The 17,062-nt window shown below is 34.7% G+C and overlaps 1 protein-coding gene across 7 annotated transcripts in view; it reads left to right on the forward strand.

The window, feature by feature from the left end:
• TFPI (tissue factor pathway inhibitor) overlaps positions 1 to 11,127 on the forward strand; it is an 82,305-nt gene extending 71,178 nt beyond the window's left edge. For all 7 annotated transcript variants that reach the window (XM_017545045.2, XM_017545048.2, XM_017545046.2 and 4 more), the window contains 2 exons: positions 9,996 to 10,175; positions 10,884 to 11,127. In XM_017545045.2, coding sequence (XP_017400534.1) covers positions 9,996 to 10,175; positions 10,884 to 10,990 — 287 coding nt within the window. In that variant the 3' untranslated portion in view covers positions 10,991 to 11,127. The remainder of the gene's footprint in view (positions 1 to 9,995; positions 10,176 to 10,883) is intronic.
• Positions 11,128 to 17,062: the final 5,935 nt, after the last annotated feature.

Genomic DNA, 17,062 nt, shown 5'->3' on the forward strand with positions numbered 1-17,062 from the left:
AGTGTATGACCTCCTGGCATACATTCCATTTATGTGCAAAATACAGAAAATAAAATCAAGGCATCTATAAATACATTTTTGAAAGATTTTGGTTATCACTAGCCTTCTGAAACAGGTATTATGTTTACCAAGGGCCTAATGGACAGCCAAACACCATCACTGATACAGTCAATTTCTACATCTTCTTGAGATTGTTATTACCTCCTAGACCTCTTGTGGAAGATGTGATTGCACGTAGAGGAATACTGCAACCCTGAGAACTTTCTGGAAAGAAACTATACCCACCAGCCAAAGAGTTCCACATCCAGCTGCATACCACAAGTCATTACAAGTACTGTTTACAGTTCTTAAAAAACAAAACAAAACAAAACGCTTCATCCACAGTCCGCTTTCATAGTTCTAAAGAAGTATTTTTGCTTTTGTAATGTGTTCTAAGACCAAGAAGCACAGGAATATGCCTCATAAACTAAAGATGCCTGTCTAGTAAATCTGGAGCCTCATACTCTGCTTTTCTGACAAGTTGGCTTTCCAAAAATAGATAACAACTTTTGGACAGCATCCAGCAAGTTTTCTACTTCCTGACAGGAATGCTGATGAGAAACAAAAATGTGGCACTTCATCTCTGCCAAAATCAGTGCTATCCAAATGCAGTCACTCTAGATGACCACTGTCTATCTTTCTAATCCCTTTCTTCCTGGACCATCTTTAGTCTTAACAAAGATAGTTTGTTGCCCCAGTAATAAGAGTCCTCCAGAGAAGTGTTTCTCATGCTTGAATAATATACAGATATCTTTAAAAGGAAAAAAAAAATCACAGACTTCCGAGTTGTAAACCAAATTACTTAAAATAACATTCATTTTGTGTGAACCGGTAACATAGAATAAATTCATTATGATCATTATACAACTATATACCAAAAATTGTTTACAAATTAATGCCAGCTCTAATTTGATAAGACTTCTTTTGCTTAAGAAAAATAAAAATCCTTACTGTAATATGATTTTAATAGTGGCTGGTATAGGGCAGATTAGGAATGTGGTAGGAATAGCTTAGACAAACTTGAGCTACTCTATGTTGTGTTAATTCTCTACCTTTTTCTCTTTAAGTAATGGAAAATCTATGCAGAAATGAAGTTAAGAAGTATCAATACAAAATGGTGGCTAGGTGCAGTGGCTCAGTCCTGTAATCCCAACACTTTGGGAGACTAGGTTGGGAAGATCACTTGAGCCCAGGAGTTCAAGACCAGCCTGGGTAACATGCAGAGACCCTGTCTCTACAAAAAAATAAAATAATTAGGCCAGTATGGTGACCTGTGATTGTAGTCCCACTTACTCTGGAGGCTGAGGTGGGAGGATTGCTTGACCCAGGGAGGTTGAGGCTACAGTGAGCTGTAGTTGAGCCACTGCACTCCAGCTTGTCTGACAGAGCAAAAGATTCTCAAATAAACAAATAGATAGATAGACAGATAGATAGATAGATAAAATGTGTTGATTAGGAAAATCTCAACCTTGCCTCTTCCAGCACAGTGGAGTAAGGGTTCTAGTTTTTTATTATATCTAATACCATTACACAGATCTGAGTGACCAGTGAAAATGTGACCACATGGCTGCAAGACTGGAACTTTGGTGTGGATATTTCTAGAATCAGTCCATAATGACCATGCCAACTCAATAGCTGCTGCCGTCAAGTGTTCAAGCTCTCTAAATACCATTTGAATCAGCACTGTTGCTCCCAACACTTGTTTTTAGCTTCCTTCTGGGGTGATCTATTTCCTGTTCAAACTTAGGAAACTTCAACTTCATGCTTGTAACTGTGGACTATGATACATTTAGCATTTTCAGAACCTGAGCTTCCGAAAAGAGAGGATTGGGACATCAGTTCTAAAGGAGAAGTTGTGACAATTTTCTTTTCATTTGATAAAATTATTAAAATATTTTTGTTCACATATTATTATTTTCTTAATTTTCCAGTTAGTTTGCAGAATGGCATACCTTCGTGGTTGAGTGCATTGACTTTATGGAAAGAAAGACGTGGTTTTTAATTCCAGTTCTGCTATTTGCTGACGCAGTCTGTAGCCTTGAAAAAGGTCACAAAACTTCCCTAGGCTTCAGGTTCCTCATTGTTAGATGTGGCAAGAAATATCTTAAAAACAATTTGTAAAACAGTAATGAGACATAAAATTCTTAACCCAGTGTTGAGTACACAATTAGAGCACAAAGTATTAATTTTTGAGGTTGTTTTTAATGATGATGATGAGGATGACCCAGTTTCATCTGAGGTTTATAGCAAACAAAAAATTCAGGAGTACTATTTGTATACATTTTATTATTGATCATTTTTAATGCAGCTAAAGTCCATAACCTTTATCTGAGGTATCTGCATTTAACATATTTTATGCTAAAATTATTTGAAATAACATATATAGCACTTGAAAATTCAAACATAATTATAAAATACAGATTTTTGTCTTTGGATCTTATATCTAATTGAAGGATTTATAGACCTTTATTTTCAATTTTATTTTATGACCTAAAGTACAGATCTGTGTATTTCCTAATTTCAGTTCATTGCAACAAACATTGAGTGTCTCCTACATGGGAATAACTACCATAGGTACTGAGAGTATAAGAATAGTAATAGTGCACTTTTGTCCTTGACAGGTGTGCTTGTCAAAGGAGATAGATTAAATAGATGACTTCAATGTGTATGTTACATGTTAAGACAGAGACCTGCACAGGGTTATGGGAGAAGAGAGTCACAGTAATATTTTTCGTTCATTAAACAATGTCAAAATTTAAATATTCTATCTTCTCAAAACCTGAACTCTATCTTCATTTCCACTTCCAAGTTGTTTGCCTGGATGCTGGCTAATCCATGGACATTGTCTAAAATTTCATCTTTATATTCAGATATTTTTCTAAGTAAAGCCGCAATGAAACAAGCCACCAAAATATACAAAAAATACAACTATTATAAGTAGAACTTATTTTTAATGTTTTATAACATATTAGAAAAATACTACATTTTCTGAATATAAAAACACTAGAATTATTTCATCTCTAGCTCCCTCACTGCTCAAATTCAATCTGGTGCTTAATTTTAGCTACTCCCATGGTAACTGCTTTGGTTATGGTAATTTTATATTCTTCTTTATTGAAAGTTACTGGATTCAACCTAAACATGCCTGGTTGAGTTTGCTTCATGTAATCAAAAAGATCAGAACTTCTCTCTTTGATTCTTTAATAATTTCAGTGGCTCATTAATGACTGCATTATATAATCCAAATATAATAGTATTCAAGAACCCTCTTAATTTTACCTAAATGTGTTTTTTCCAGCCTTGTATTCCACTATCCTCTCTCTGTGTTGTGTTATCCAGATAGCCTGAAGTTTGCAAAGCATCCCCAAGCAAACCAGAAACATTCTGACCGTTGTGCTTTTTCCTTTCTTCGCCCATATGCTTCTCTGTATTCTCTGCTTATTAAAATCCCATTCTTCCTAAAAAGCTGATAAAGAGACTAAATACTAATTTTCACTTTTAATAAATTTTATAGGGTTTAAAATTTTACAAGTCATGAAGAAAATTTTCCTAATGCATTATAAGACATAATTGTCTTAGAATAAAATATACTCAATAGCTGTATAATATGTAATTTTACCATAGCTTTCTTTGTGGCTTTGCTTAGAAAAGTCCCTGAATGAACTTGACTTTTTGAACTCTGTCCATGGATTAGGCAGTATCTAGGCAAAGAAATTCAACCAAGAAAACATCTAACCAATTTCCTTCCTTCTCTCTTAATATGTGGAGGGCGTTTCTGTCTGGGCAAGATTTCACTTAGTCTATTTCTCATGACCTTTCCATTTCAAGTTCACTGGCAACCCTCCTTCTACATTTTATCCTAAGGTAAGTGGCCCAGTATACACATGGGGGAAGAAAAAGCTCCAGAGCTCTTGGTTTTCCATTCCCTGCCCCATTTTCTTTTCTTTATAGAATATTGATTTCCACCAATTTAATGTCACTTCTCCTGATCAGTGAATAGAGATACATACTCTTTCTTGTTTACAGAGAGAGAGACAGGTTTACCACACATTCCTATTCAGAAACAGATTCTAATAACTAATCTCTAGCCTTTTATCTATTGCCTCAGGACACTGGGCTCACTCTAACTTATTTCTGTTATATATCTTGAGGATTATAATTGTAGACAATTTGAGAAAAAAAGAAAATAGAAGAAAAACTGGCCATATTCACATTAGGCAGAAACAATCACTGTTGGCATTCTAGTATATTTCATTTTACTAGTTCCTTGTATATTTTTTCCAACTTATCACAAAGTAAATAAAGTTCAAGACTGGAAGTAGCTGCTGTAGAAGCCCTAGCAATATGGAATAAGCTCAGCATGAAAGTATCTTTTTGTAAAATTGACCTAGCAAGTGTCTAAGCTCCCTACCTAATAAAGCTCTCTCTTTAGTAATCATCATCACAATTGATTGCATATCCTCTTAAATATTTGACCAATGGATACATATATCATTTCTATTCTCATTTATGTGCGTTTGTATATGTATTTGTATGTATTTGTGTGTTGGCACAAAAATATATATGATTATATTTTGTTGATTCTAACATGCAGGTTTTTCTACATTTTAACATGGTTTTAATCATGATGTAATCATGGTGTATAATAATGTAATTATGTTTTATTTATTTATTTATTTTTTGAAATGGAGTGTTTCTCTGTCACTCAGGCTGGAGTACAGTGGCTCAATCTCAGCTCACTTGGAACCTCCACCTTCGGAGTTCAAGTGATTCTCCTGCCTCATCCTCTCTAGTAGATGGGACCACAGGTGTGCACCACCATGCCCAGCTAATTTTTGTATTCTTAGCAGACACAGGGTTTCACCATGTGGCCAGGCTGATACTGAACTCCAGACCTCAGGTGATCCACCCACCTCGATCTCCCAAAGTGCTGGGATTACAGGTGTGAGCTACCACAACCAGCAGTATTTTTCTTTCTTCATGAGCAGTACATAAAATAATAGTGCATCTTCAAATCCATGACATTGAGACTTTATGTAAATGGTATTTCACAGAACATTTGGCAAGCTATAAGCAATTTCTTGTCCCACATCATACCCTTCTACTGTTGTTGGTATGGGGAGGAAAAAAAGTGTTGAATAGTAGATAAATGTATAGCAGTAAGGTCCATATTTTGCTAAATGGCGTGGGCACTTTAAATGTCATTGTAGGTATATAAATTTGTAAAACCTTTTAGTGAAAAATTCAGCAACATCTACCAAATTATAAATTAAATATAGATTTTGCATAATTCTAATTTCAGAAATATCTCCTCTGGAATCACCTGAACCAGTATACGTGGGTGCTCATGAACTGTTGTCTGAAAAAAATGAATTATAATAATCTGTATGTCCATTTGACTACATATACTCATAGTCAACTCATAAAATGAAGTACTGCACATACGTTACAAAAAGTGAGATCTATATAAAAATGCAGAGACACAACCACAAAATATTATCAAGTATAGTAATAAATATAGAATGTTATGCTAATACATTTGCATATGCAAACAATTAGGAGATATATAAATCATTGGTAGTGGTTAAAGAGCAAGAATCAAATTATTGATAAATTTTTTACATTTTTTATACTTTCATATTATTTCAAAGTTTTACAAAGATAATTTACAGTAAATATATTTCTCTTTAATACAAAATTATAGAAAAGTAAAACCTAAAAAAAGATTTGCTAACCAATTTCCTAAAAAGTCTCAGAAGACAAAAGTAAATGTACTTAACAAGTTGTAAGATATTTCATAAAACCTAATTTGTTTAGTAAAACGAAAGCCTAAGTAGGCAGGCCAAATGGGAATCATCAAAAAGATACCACAGTAAGGATTCAAAGTAAACATAAGATTCAAAGTTTATTATATAAATCTCAAAGCAAATTTATGTTAAAAAGCCTTGCCTGTAAAACTGAATTTAGAGCACTGCCTTACAATTTAGCAGTCACACTGGATCATGATAGTTCCTGACTTAAAAGAAAGAAGAAAAAGTGGATCCTGAATTCTGAAACTTATCAAAAACCCTCTAGAGAAAGGTACCCAACTTGTTATTAATGGCCAAGTCAAGACAGAATGCATTTGATTATTAAATTTTCCTCAGGAAAAAAAAAGCAAAAGTCAGGTTAGTATCTTTTATATTCTATCTTAAATTTCTGTGAATAATTATAATCTCAACCAAAAAAGTCACATTTCACAAAACCTTTATATTTTCTTTGATTGTAGATACCAAAGTCTGGATTTTAAATAGATGAGTGCCCAACTATCTATCAATTTTTTCTCTTCAAGAGGTGAAAACAATTCAAATGGAGCTAAAATGTTTTTAAAAACCATTTGCTTCATTACTTAAATTTTACTGTGATTTAGGCCATAGCAACCCAATGATAGTCTTACTGCTCTCAGTTAAAACGATCTTAGGAGAAATGAATTAGTTTACATATCAGGTAAAATTTATGTTCTGAAGAATAATTGCCTTATGATTCCTTAATTGACAATAATTTATTGCATCTTTAAAAAAACTTCTAAAAGTTAACTACATATAATACAATATTATTCATTCTCATTCTCTGGATACTTCTCTATTTTCATTTAACTTCAAATTTTAATACACTATTGAAATACCATCATTTCTAGAAGTTAGGAACCTTACGGTTGATCTGGATCAAAACTCTGTTGGATAATTTAGTGAAATTTTCTCTGCTGGCATCTATTCTGGCCAACTGTCTGTTTGCTCTCAAATCGACCCCCTGCTTTTACCCTGCCTCGTGGTTTTATGGGAAATCTTTCTCCTCTAGCTTTGAAAGGATTTGGTAAATGGTAGGCATTGTTGGGTGACTGGATGGTCAAAGGAAGACGGAAGCTAGTAATGTCTCTCCACCACATCTGTGGTGTATCTTTCATGGTTTCGGCTTCAATGGAAAGGGCCATATGGTTCTAGCATTCACCTGGCGTTCTTAGTCTATGAGGCTCTTCCTCTCATATTTCCAATGTAGGGACTATAGCCCCAGATTTACTAGGCTAGCTTGTTCTCATTTTGAAATAACCTTGATGTTATGATTGGGCCATGTTTATTATATGTCATATATGGGGAAAAGAGAAGAAGTTTGCTCCCTGTCATCAGAAAATTTTCTCTGCTCTGGAATAAGGGGGCTTGACAGCTGGCATTGCTATTAAGACATAACAACTAACATTTGCAAAGAAGGATACAACTTACAAGCACATTCACACATACTATCTGCAGCTTACTATGGGCAGATACATCTTATGTACAAAATGCTGAAATGAAATTGATGTATAAGTCATACATCATTTTATCATACACATCTATTTGGAAGTTACTATGGGTGTTTAAACAGGAAAAAAAAAGAGATAGCAATTTCCTCTGTTTTCTGTTTCTCAAATTAGGCTAATTGCATCTAGTACATCTCTTTTGTTTCTGAACATAGGTGATAACTGGAAGCTTATGAGATCAAAGTGGTGGCAATTAATAATCATTTTATATTCTATACTGTGCAAGGGTGATAGTCCATGTCACACACATTGGAAAAGTTTGTACAATAGTACAACTTCATTACAGTGTAACTCTGCTAGACCACTAGAAAACTCCTCTTATATAAATGATTCTTAAAGACCAGAAATGTCTACATTTTCTAGAATGTTTAGCACACATTCTCACCACTCATTTTATCTTGGATTTATGATGGCATATCGTCATGTAAAAGGATACAAAATATAGGCATGTAGTATAAATAAGGCTAGAGATCTAATGTACAGCATGAAGACAACAGTTAACAAAATATATTGTGTTATGGACTTTTGCTATATAAGTAGATTTTAGCTACTCTTGACATATACAAAAAAATATAACTCTGTGAGAGATGGATATATTAATCTGCTTCACTATAGCAACTATTTTACTCTTTATATCTATCCCATAACATCATTTGTAAAGCTCACATGTACACAACAAAAATTATTCTTAACTCATAGGCGGGTGTTGAACAATGAGAACAAATGGACACAGGGAGGGGAGCACTATACACTGGGGTCTGTTGGGGGGAAATAGGGTAGGGACAGTTGGGGGTGGGGAGTTGGGGAGAGATAGCACGGGGAGAAATGCCAGATATAGGTGATGGGGAGGAAGGCAGCAAATCACACTGCCACATGTGTACCTATGCAACAATCTTGCATGTTCTTCACATGTACCCCAAAACCTAAAATGCAATTAAAAAAAAATAAAAATAAAAGTAAAAATAAAATAAAATAAAAATCATGCATTATAATCCCCACCTAGGATAAGGTAAAACAGAAAGGGCGACATATTATTTAAAATACTATTTTCATTTTACAAGTCCTAAGAGGCCTTCTTAAAAATCACTGCATATAAGGAGCTGAGGCAGGAGAATCGCTTGAACCTGAGAGGTGGAGGTGGCAGTGAGCTGAGATAGCACCACTGCACTTTAACCTGGGTGACAGAGCAAGACTCCATCTCAAAAAAAAAAAAATTACTGCATGCATAACTAGTCAAAGACCTAAGTAAAACTAAAGATTCTGTATTTGATTATAGTTTTTAATTCTGGAACAAAAATATCACCCATCTCAGATTTCTTCTCATAAATTATTCTCATAGTATTAATTCCCTCACATTTCTCAGAATATTTTTTGTTATTTGAGTTACTATATCAAGATACTCTAGTACTTATTTACATATCCAGAAGGCAGGAGGTGGTAAAAAAAAAATGCTTATATCAATTTGAAAATTCTTTTCAGTTTTTCTCATTGTTTTATTTCTTTTTTCTTTTACAGTCTGTTCATCTGGGGTTTATTTGCCAAAAGACAGCTTCTTGCTTAAGGCGCAATCTATTCACCTACATTAACCACTGGATTCCTCAAAGTACTATTTTCTATTAAGATTGGATATTTACCAAATCTTCATCTGTATTTGCTTGTATCACATCTCACCATTTGGCAAAGCCATTAAAGTTTTTTTACATTGATTCCGCGACATACAACAACTGACCTGCAGTACAGGTTTATTAACATCAAGCAATTTAGCTATGCTACTGAAGACCACCCAGTGCCTCTCACTGACAATTATTCCCAAAGAACTAAAAACTAACATTGAAATTAATTTTCTCTTTGATTTAGCAAATGAGTGTTCTTTTTATTGCCCTAGTTGTATTTTTCTCTTCTGTTTTTGAAAACCATTGATTGATCCCATTGGCAAACCAGCTTATCTGTCTGATCCAAATCAAATTTTCATTTCACTGGTTTTAGCAATGTTGATTCCTTTGTAAAAACATTTAACTAATCTAGAACTAAACTTCAATTTATGAGAAAAAAAAATACTACCAAGACAAACATCTTATCTGGACTCATTCCTTGAAACTTAAAACTTGTTATGACTTAATTCCTTCACTTTAAATTATGATAGTATTACATCATTCATGATGTGTTATTTAAGACAAGAAACCTCCTCAGCTTTGGTGTTTTTGTTACATCACAAATAAAAACTTTGCTTATTAGAATTTTTTAAAGCTAAATATTTTAGAACAAATGGTATGTAAATGAATGTGTGTGTGTGTGTGTGTCTGTAAGAAATTTTCAGCAGTTACGTTATCGAATAGTAGTTTTTATTATGTACAAATTGTTCACATAAAGAATAATCATAACACTTCTCTTTGGCAAATGAGATTTTTAAATTCATTGGAGAAAGATCTCAATGTAGAGGACACAGCATTTTATTAAGCATTTTCCTAGAATTGAAATGCATGAATTTTATTAAATATCCCTTTATTCATTCAGATTACTGCTAACATATGCATGCAACAAGACTAATCTATAAACAGTATCAATATGAAAGCCTCAAATTCACTTTCATATATGGCTTACCATGTTTTCCTGATGTTTTTAGAATTTCAGGGTCCCTCATGGTGTCTCGATCCAGCAGACAGAGGATTGTGTCGCGCCAATGAGACCAGATTCTACTACAATTCAGTCATTGGGAAATGCCGCCCATTTAAATACAGTGGATGCGGGGGAAATGAAAACAATTTTACTTCCAAAAAAGAATGTCGGAAGTCATGTAAAAAAGGTATAGAAGATACTCTTCCCGTTAACTGATTAGTGTTTAAGATAGCAATTGAATTGACATTATAATCTATTAAAATATGAAATTAATTATCTTTATTATAAGAAAATATGATGCAGCTAATAAATGTCTTCTTAAAATACATTTAGATAATATTGCTATATATATAACTGTAATTTCTTTTAATGTCTTCATAGAAAAAGAATCAATTTAAAACAATTTAAACATGTTATTCTTTTAATGTTGAAATACTAGGCATTTATTTTAAAAGATTATACCCAATTCCTTTAAGCTTTTTTGAAATGCACAAAATGTTAACCTGTTTATTGATGTCTTCTGAAATATAAAACTGATGCATGTTTGTAACAGTCAGAAGAGTATAAAAATGCAAACTAATACTATCTGTAACTCCATCAGCCATATACAGCCACATTTCTACTTTTTAAAAATAAAGGAAGCATGGATTTGTAACAGAAAATGAACTAGTAATAAAAATGAACAGCATGCTTATCCATTTTTATTAACTCACATATGCAAAGTAACTTCCTTAAAAATAGATTGTTCTACACAAATACAGAAGCAAATTAAAGGCTTTTAAATCAATAACGTCTTTTGGATTTAAATGTTAAAAGATACTTTAAGAAGATTTTAGATAAAATGTTTCATTGTGTTACTTTATCACACATTAATTTATTCCTCTTCCTCTTACAGGTTTCATCCAAAGAAAATCAAAAGAGGGCCTAATTAAAACCAAAAGAAAGAGAAAGAAGCTGAAAGTGAAAATAGGATATGAAGAAATTTTTCTTAAAAATGCATAAATTTGTTATAGAAATTTAGCATTAATTCTAATAAATATTTTATATGAAATGTTCCACTTTGTTTTCTATTTTTCCCTTTACTAAAAAAATTTTAAATAATATATTCATTAAATTTTCTATGTTTATTGCACATTTGTGTCAAAGTTGCTTTTCTAATCTTGTGAAATTGCTTCTTCTAGGTCTATAGTTTATCAACTGGCTACTGTGAAATTACTCATTCTCTGAATCCTTCTCTATTTTCATTTAACTACAAATTATCATACTACCGGATACATCAAATCAGTCCTTTGTTTCCATTTTCTCACCATCTGTTTGAGGACATGATCATGTAAATGATGATCGCCTTTAAAACCTGTAACCAGATTCAGGAATACCGCTATTAAAAAATCAAGCACTTCTTGAGTTTCACATCTAAAATGGTGACAAACACCTGCTTCTGATAAAGCTCATTCAATTGTGTGTTTGAAAAGACTGGTAATAACAGAATTCTATTATGTGTATCCCTCCTTATACATAGTTTTTCTCCTTTGTACTAACCAGCACTTCCATCAATATTCAGCCAAGCCACTTTGAAAAGTCAACTCTGCATAATATTCCTGCCTGATTTGGATTGGTTTAACTTTTTTTTGTTTGTTTGACCATAGCCCATTCTATCAGTCAAGAAGATTGAATAATTGTGTATTAAAAACAACTCATGATAAGGAGAAATTTTATGGAAACAAGAAGTTTTATAGCAATCAAAAGGAAATTTTTTATGTACTTCCTAATACTATGCTTCATAATATTTTCTCTTTCTAAAAATAACAAAAATATTTAAACCTGCTGAAACCTATTCAGTTATCATTAGGGTTTGCTCACAATGCAACTAATTGTGCAAAAAAAAAAAGTAGGTTCTATCTGTTGAAGAGAATTATCAGTGAGAAAGTCTACTAGAACATTCATGCACTGGTCACTCTTGGGGAGTTAATATTTCTCTGGAGTTAATTCACTATATCCAGATCAATATCTTTTATCCTGAGCCATGTGCAGCCTGGTATCTCAACAACTTTCAAGACATGTCAGTTTCTGTAGTGTTCACCTCAGATTTGACATTCGAATCTGAAATGATTTAGATACACCTCATTCATTTCATATAGCTTCATGACTTCTAGCTAGCAATGATAATTCTGCCTATTCCTTAGGCTTGAAATTTTGAACTCAATTTGGATTTCTTGTTTTCCCTCATATACCACATCTAAACAGTCTCCAAATCCTTATGCCTTCTTTTTCAAAAAAAATTTACCCAACCCACAGCCTTTTTACTCTTTTTGTTTGTTTGTTTTGAGACAGACAAAGGGCAGTGGTGCAATCATGGGTTACTGAAGCCTCCCACCTAACTGAGACTACAGGTGCAGGCCACCATACTGGCTAATTTTTATAATTTTTGTAGAGACGGGTTTTATCATGCTACCCAGGCTTGTGTTAAACATCTGGGCTCAAGCAATTTTCCAGCCCCAGCCTTCCAAAGTGCTGGGCTTACAGGAATAAACCACAGTGCCCCATTTTTACTGTGTATTTTCAAAAAGTTGTCTAGCACTTATAACAGGGACAGTTTTAGCTGTGTATTTTGAAAAAGTTGTCTCTAAGTGCCCTAGATAATGAAGTCAAAATGACTGATCTGTGTCCACTTGGGTTGAGCATTCTTTTAGTAATAAAGGATTTGGTTATATTTGAATTCTTTAGAACTGATTCTCATTCTTGTCAATCAACTGTGAATTTTCTGTGTTAATTTCTAGCAGAGGTAATAGAGTTAATCCAAAACCATAGGTGTATTAAAGTCCAGATTGACAAGTATACTCAACAAACCAGGCACTGAGCTGAAAAAGGGATCATTTCCCAGTGGGCCTTAAGGCCCACATAAATCCCTGTGCAAAAATCGAGAAACAGAGACAGAAAGTGACTCGCCTAAGGCTTGTCACTTGAAAGTGGGTGGCTGACTGACTGGCAGAGGGCTGGAAATCAAATCCAAATCTCCTGACCTCTAATTTCAGAGGGTGCACTATCTCCCCAAGGCCCAATTTTACAGTTAAATGGCTTAACAAGGGCTTTACTGGATTGAAGTCAATATTAAAAGACATTAGATTCCATCGACACAGTCTTTGGCCCCTTGTCTCTAATGAGAATTTGCCCGGTTCAAATTTTAACATTGGTCTAACCTGAGAGATCTTGACTTTCAGCCTGAAACTCTTGAAAAGGCTTGATTAACTTAGGAGTTCCTGCTACAAAGGAAGATCCAAGAACCCTCTTCAGCAAAGGTGAGCTGGCCTCAGTGGTAAACGGGAAATGAGCTGGTTTCAATAACCACTCTCTCACCAATCATCAAGATAAATTTCTTATAACATACATGTATTGTGTTCTTAGGAGGGATTGGAGTTATCCAAGATTCTGAGTAACATGCTACCACAGGAAGAAGGGTTTGCTGCTCAGGCCTGGAGACAGACACACAGACACACACACATGCACAAACACACACACAGGCTTGACACACAACTGGTAGTGTCCAGCAAATACTTAGTAGTATGAGGCGGGCTTTGAACCCATCCATGCTCCCAGGGAAGAGACACCTTTCTCTAATTCACACGTCCATTCTCCCTCCTTCTTATCCAATGCTGCCTCCTCCTCAAGCCCACGTATTATTGCATAGAACAAAATTAGGCAGGGCTATCAGGTTAAAGCATTGTCAATGATGCTTTCATTAAAAACAACAGCACAGTCAAACAGAGAGCATGCTTGCATATGAAATGTGATTAATTCTTTCAGACATGGCTCATGATGACTGGGGCCACACTATCAGGAAGAAGCTCTGCTCTGTAGCGAGCCTAGCTGTGTGCCTGGCCACCTCCCAAAGTGCTTCACACTCTCATTTCACCCTCAGAGGCAGACAAGAGGACTGCAAAGGACTCATTTGTCTCCCATGCTCTCTGAAAAGGACTCCCATTTCTCCTGGGTACCAAAAGTAACATTTTTACTCTTTCCTGCATCCTTCCCATCAGTATTAATTCCTCAGAAATAATTCCTCCACCATTTCAAAATGCTCCCAAAACTCACACTTGTTGGTACTTAACTACAACCTTCAACCTCACCATTTAATTTTGATATATGTTTTCGGAATTACCTACAATACTTTCTTTCATGACTACTTTGATTTAGTTAAGAATACTTGCTGTTCACTGAATGTTAATCACTCAGCTTATTCAAACAGATTTCCTATTTAAAAATATGATCTTCTCCAGATCATTCATCTGAAGTCAGGATCCAGCTGATGCCAGCTACAGAATCACTGTGTTTCTATACGGAATATGAAAATTCCTAACATATAGTTACAAATCATTATCTACTGTGGTATAAAAACTTTACCATTACATACTAGTGTCAACTTTTTTTACTTAAGGAAAATAATATATCTTGATTCAAATGATCAGTACATAAATAATTGCCTTAGATGGAGTCTTTGCTGTGTAATTTGAGACTTTTGGAAATCAAAAGCCGTTGTGAAACATTTCCTGTTGTCATTTATTTAGGAATAGCAATAGCTCTGGAAAATGGCAGAGGGGAGGGACATCTTACAGAAAAAAAGTAACGGAGATTTCCTTTATTGAAATTGTGCATTGTGTCCAACAAAGAGCAACCAACTGTCACACCCCCTCCACACACACATGAAATTTCAAATACTAGCAATGAAGAGAAAAGTCCTAAGGACAGGGAAAAATATGGAGGGATAAGTCACATACAAAGAAATAGAAATAAAAAGGAATTGTACATTTCAATGACAATAATGGAAGGAAGTCACAAGGTAGTTGGATACAGAAGTCTGAGGGATGAGGAATGGCTGTTTACTTGCTAGAAGTCCATTTGTACTAACTGATCTTTCAATTATGTGTGTGTAGTGCTTTGCTGAAAGACAGGAAAGAGGCTTTGGGAAAAAGTTTTAGAATATAAACTAAGAAAAAAAGTTTTATAATATAAACAAAGAGATACTGTTTCTAGTACCAATAATAACCTAGTGGATGAATTTTTTTTTACCATCTAATTTCTCTGGCCCCATATTTGTTTAGATTTAGAATGAGTGTTTTGCACTAGACTGGCTATAAAAACAAGTTTTTTAGTTTGGGGAATTTTAAGATTTTATGGCAATGCCCTCTACTTAACAGTTTCTAATATCAACATATGATAAGGCAAAAGAAAAATGGAGAGATGTTCTGTGATTAAAAAACAAAAATCAACATTGTCCAGATTCTACTATTAGTAATATCCATAACCCCCCTAGTGTGAGGTTGTCATTTATAACAGTCTTCTGTATTCTTGAAAACTAGCTTATGTTGATGGATCTTATCTTCAAACTGAGTATAGTTGCTATTTCCTCTTTCAGTGCCTGGTTAATTCCCAAACATCAAAAGATTTTATGAGAAGCTTCCAAGTAATTGCTTTACAGGAGGTCCCACAAACTTCGAAGTTTTCTGAATGCCTTAATAATGACTTTTATAATCAAAAAACAGTTTCAGAATCCATTAACTTTTTTTCAATATTATATGTATTGTAGGGAAAATAATATATATGGATCTGATGTATTCTAACTCATTAAGGCATTTCAAGCTCATGAGAAGTTTTAAAATAATTTTCAGACCCTTTAGTCTCTTTTTATTGCATTTTAGGTTTTGAGGTACATGTGAAGAACATGCAAGATTGTTGCATATGTACACACGTGGCAGTGTGTATTTTCTGCCTTCCTCCCCTTCACCTATATCTGGCATTTCTCCCCATGCCCTCGCCCCCAACTCCCCACCCCCCACTGTCCCTCCCCTACTTCCCTCCAACAGACCCCAGTCTGTAGTGCTCCCCTCCCTGTGTCCATGTGTTCCCATTGTTCAACACCCGCCTCTGAGTGAGAACATGCGGTGTTTGATTTTCTGCTCCTGTGTCAGTTTGCTGAAAATGATGGCTTCCAGATTCATCCATGTCCCCATAAAGGGCACGAACTCATCGTTTTTTATGGCTGCGTAATATTCCATGGTGTATATGTGCCACATTTTCCCTGTCCAGTGTATCATCGATGGGCATTTGGGTTGGTTCCAGGTCTTTGCTATTGTAAACTGTGCTGCAATGAACATTCGTGTGCATGTATCCATATTGTAGAACGATTTATAATCCTTTGGATATATACCCAATAATGTGATTGCTGAGTCAAATGGAATTTCCATTTCTATGTCCTTGAGGAATCGCCACACTGTGTTCCACAATGGTTGAACTAATTTACACTCCCACCAACAGTGTAAAAGTGTTCCTATTTCTCCACATCCTCTCCAGCAACTATTGTGTCCAGATTTTTTAATGATCGCTTTTCTAACTGCCGTGAGATGGTATCTCAATATAATTTTGATTTACATTTCTCTAATGACCAATGATGATGAGCATTTTTTCATATGTTTGTTGGCCTCACATATGTCTTCTTTTGTAAAGTGTCTGTTCATATCCTTTACCCACTTTTGAATGGGCTTGTTTGTTTATTTCTTGTAAACCTGTTTTAGTTCTTTGTAAATTCTGGATATCAGCCCTTTGTCAGATGGGTAAACTGCAAAAATTTTTTCCCATTCTCTTGGTTGCTGATTCACTCTAATGACTGTTTCTTTTGCTGTGCAGAAGCTGTGGAGCTTGATTAGGTCCCATTTGTCTATTTTGGCTTTAGTTGCCAATGCTTTTGGTATTTTGGTCATGAGATCCTTGCCTATGCCTATGTCCTCAAGTGTTTTGCCTAGATTTTCTTCTGGTGTTAGGTCTTATGTTTAAGTCTTTAATCCATCTGGAGTTATTTTAGTGTCAGGTGTCAGGAAGGGGTCCAGTTTCTGCTTTCTGCACATGGCTAGCCAGTTTTCCCAACACCATTTATTAAACAGAGAATCCTTTCCCCATTGCTTGTTTTTGTAAGGTTTGTCAAAGATTGGATGGTTGTAGATATGTTGTGTTGCCTCTGAGGCCTCTGTTCTGTTCCATTGGTGTATATCTCTGTTTTGGTACCAGTACCATGCTGTTTTGATT

This window comes from Cebus imitator, unplaced genomic scaffold (genome assembly GCF_001604975.1).
Source record: "Cebus imitator isolate Cc_AM_T3 unplaced genomic scaffold, Cebus_imitator-1.0 Scaffold176, whole genome shotgun sequence".
Taxonomy (NCBI): Eukaryota; Metazoa; Chordata; class Mammalia; order Primates; family Cebidae; genus Cebus; species Cebus imitator.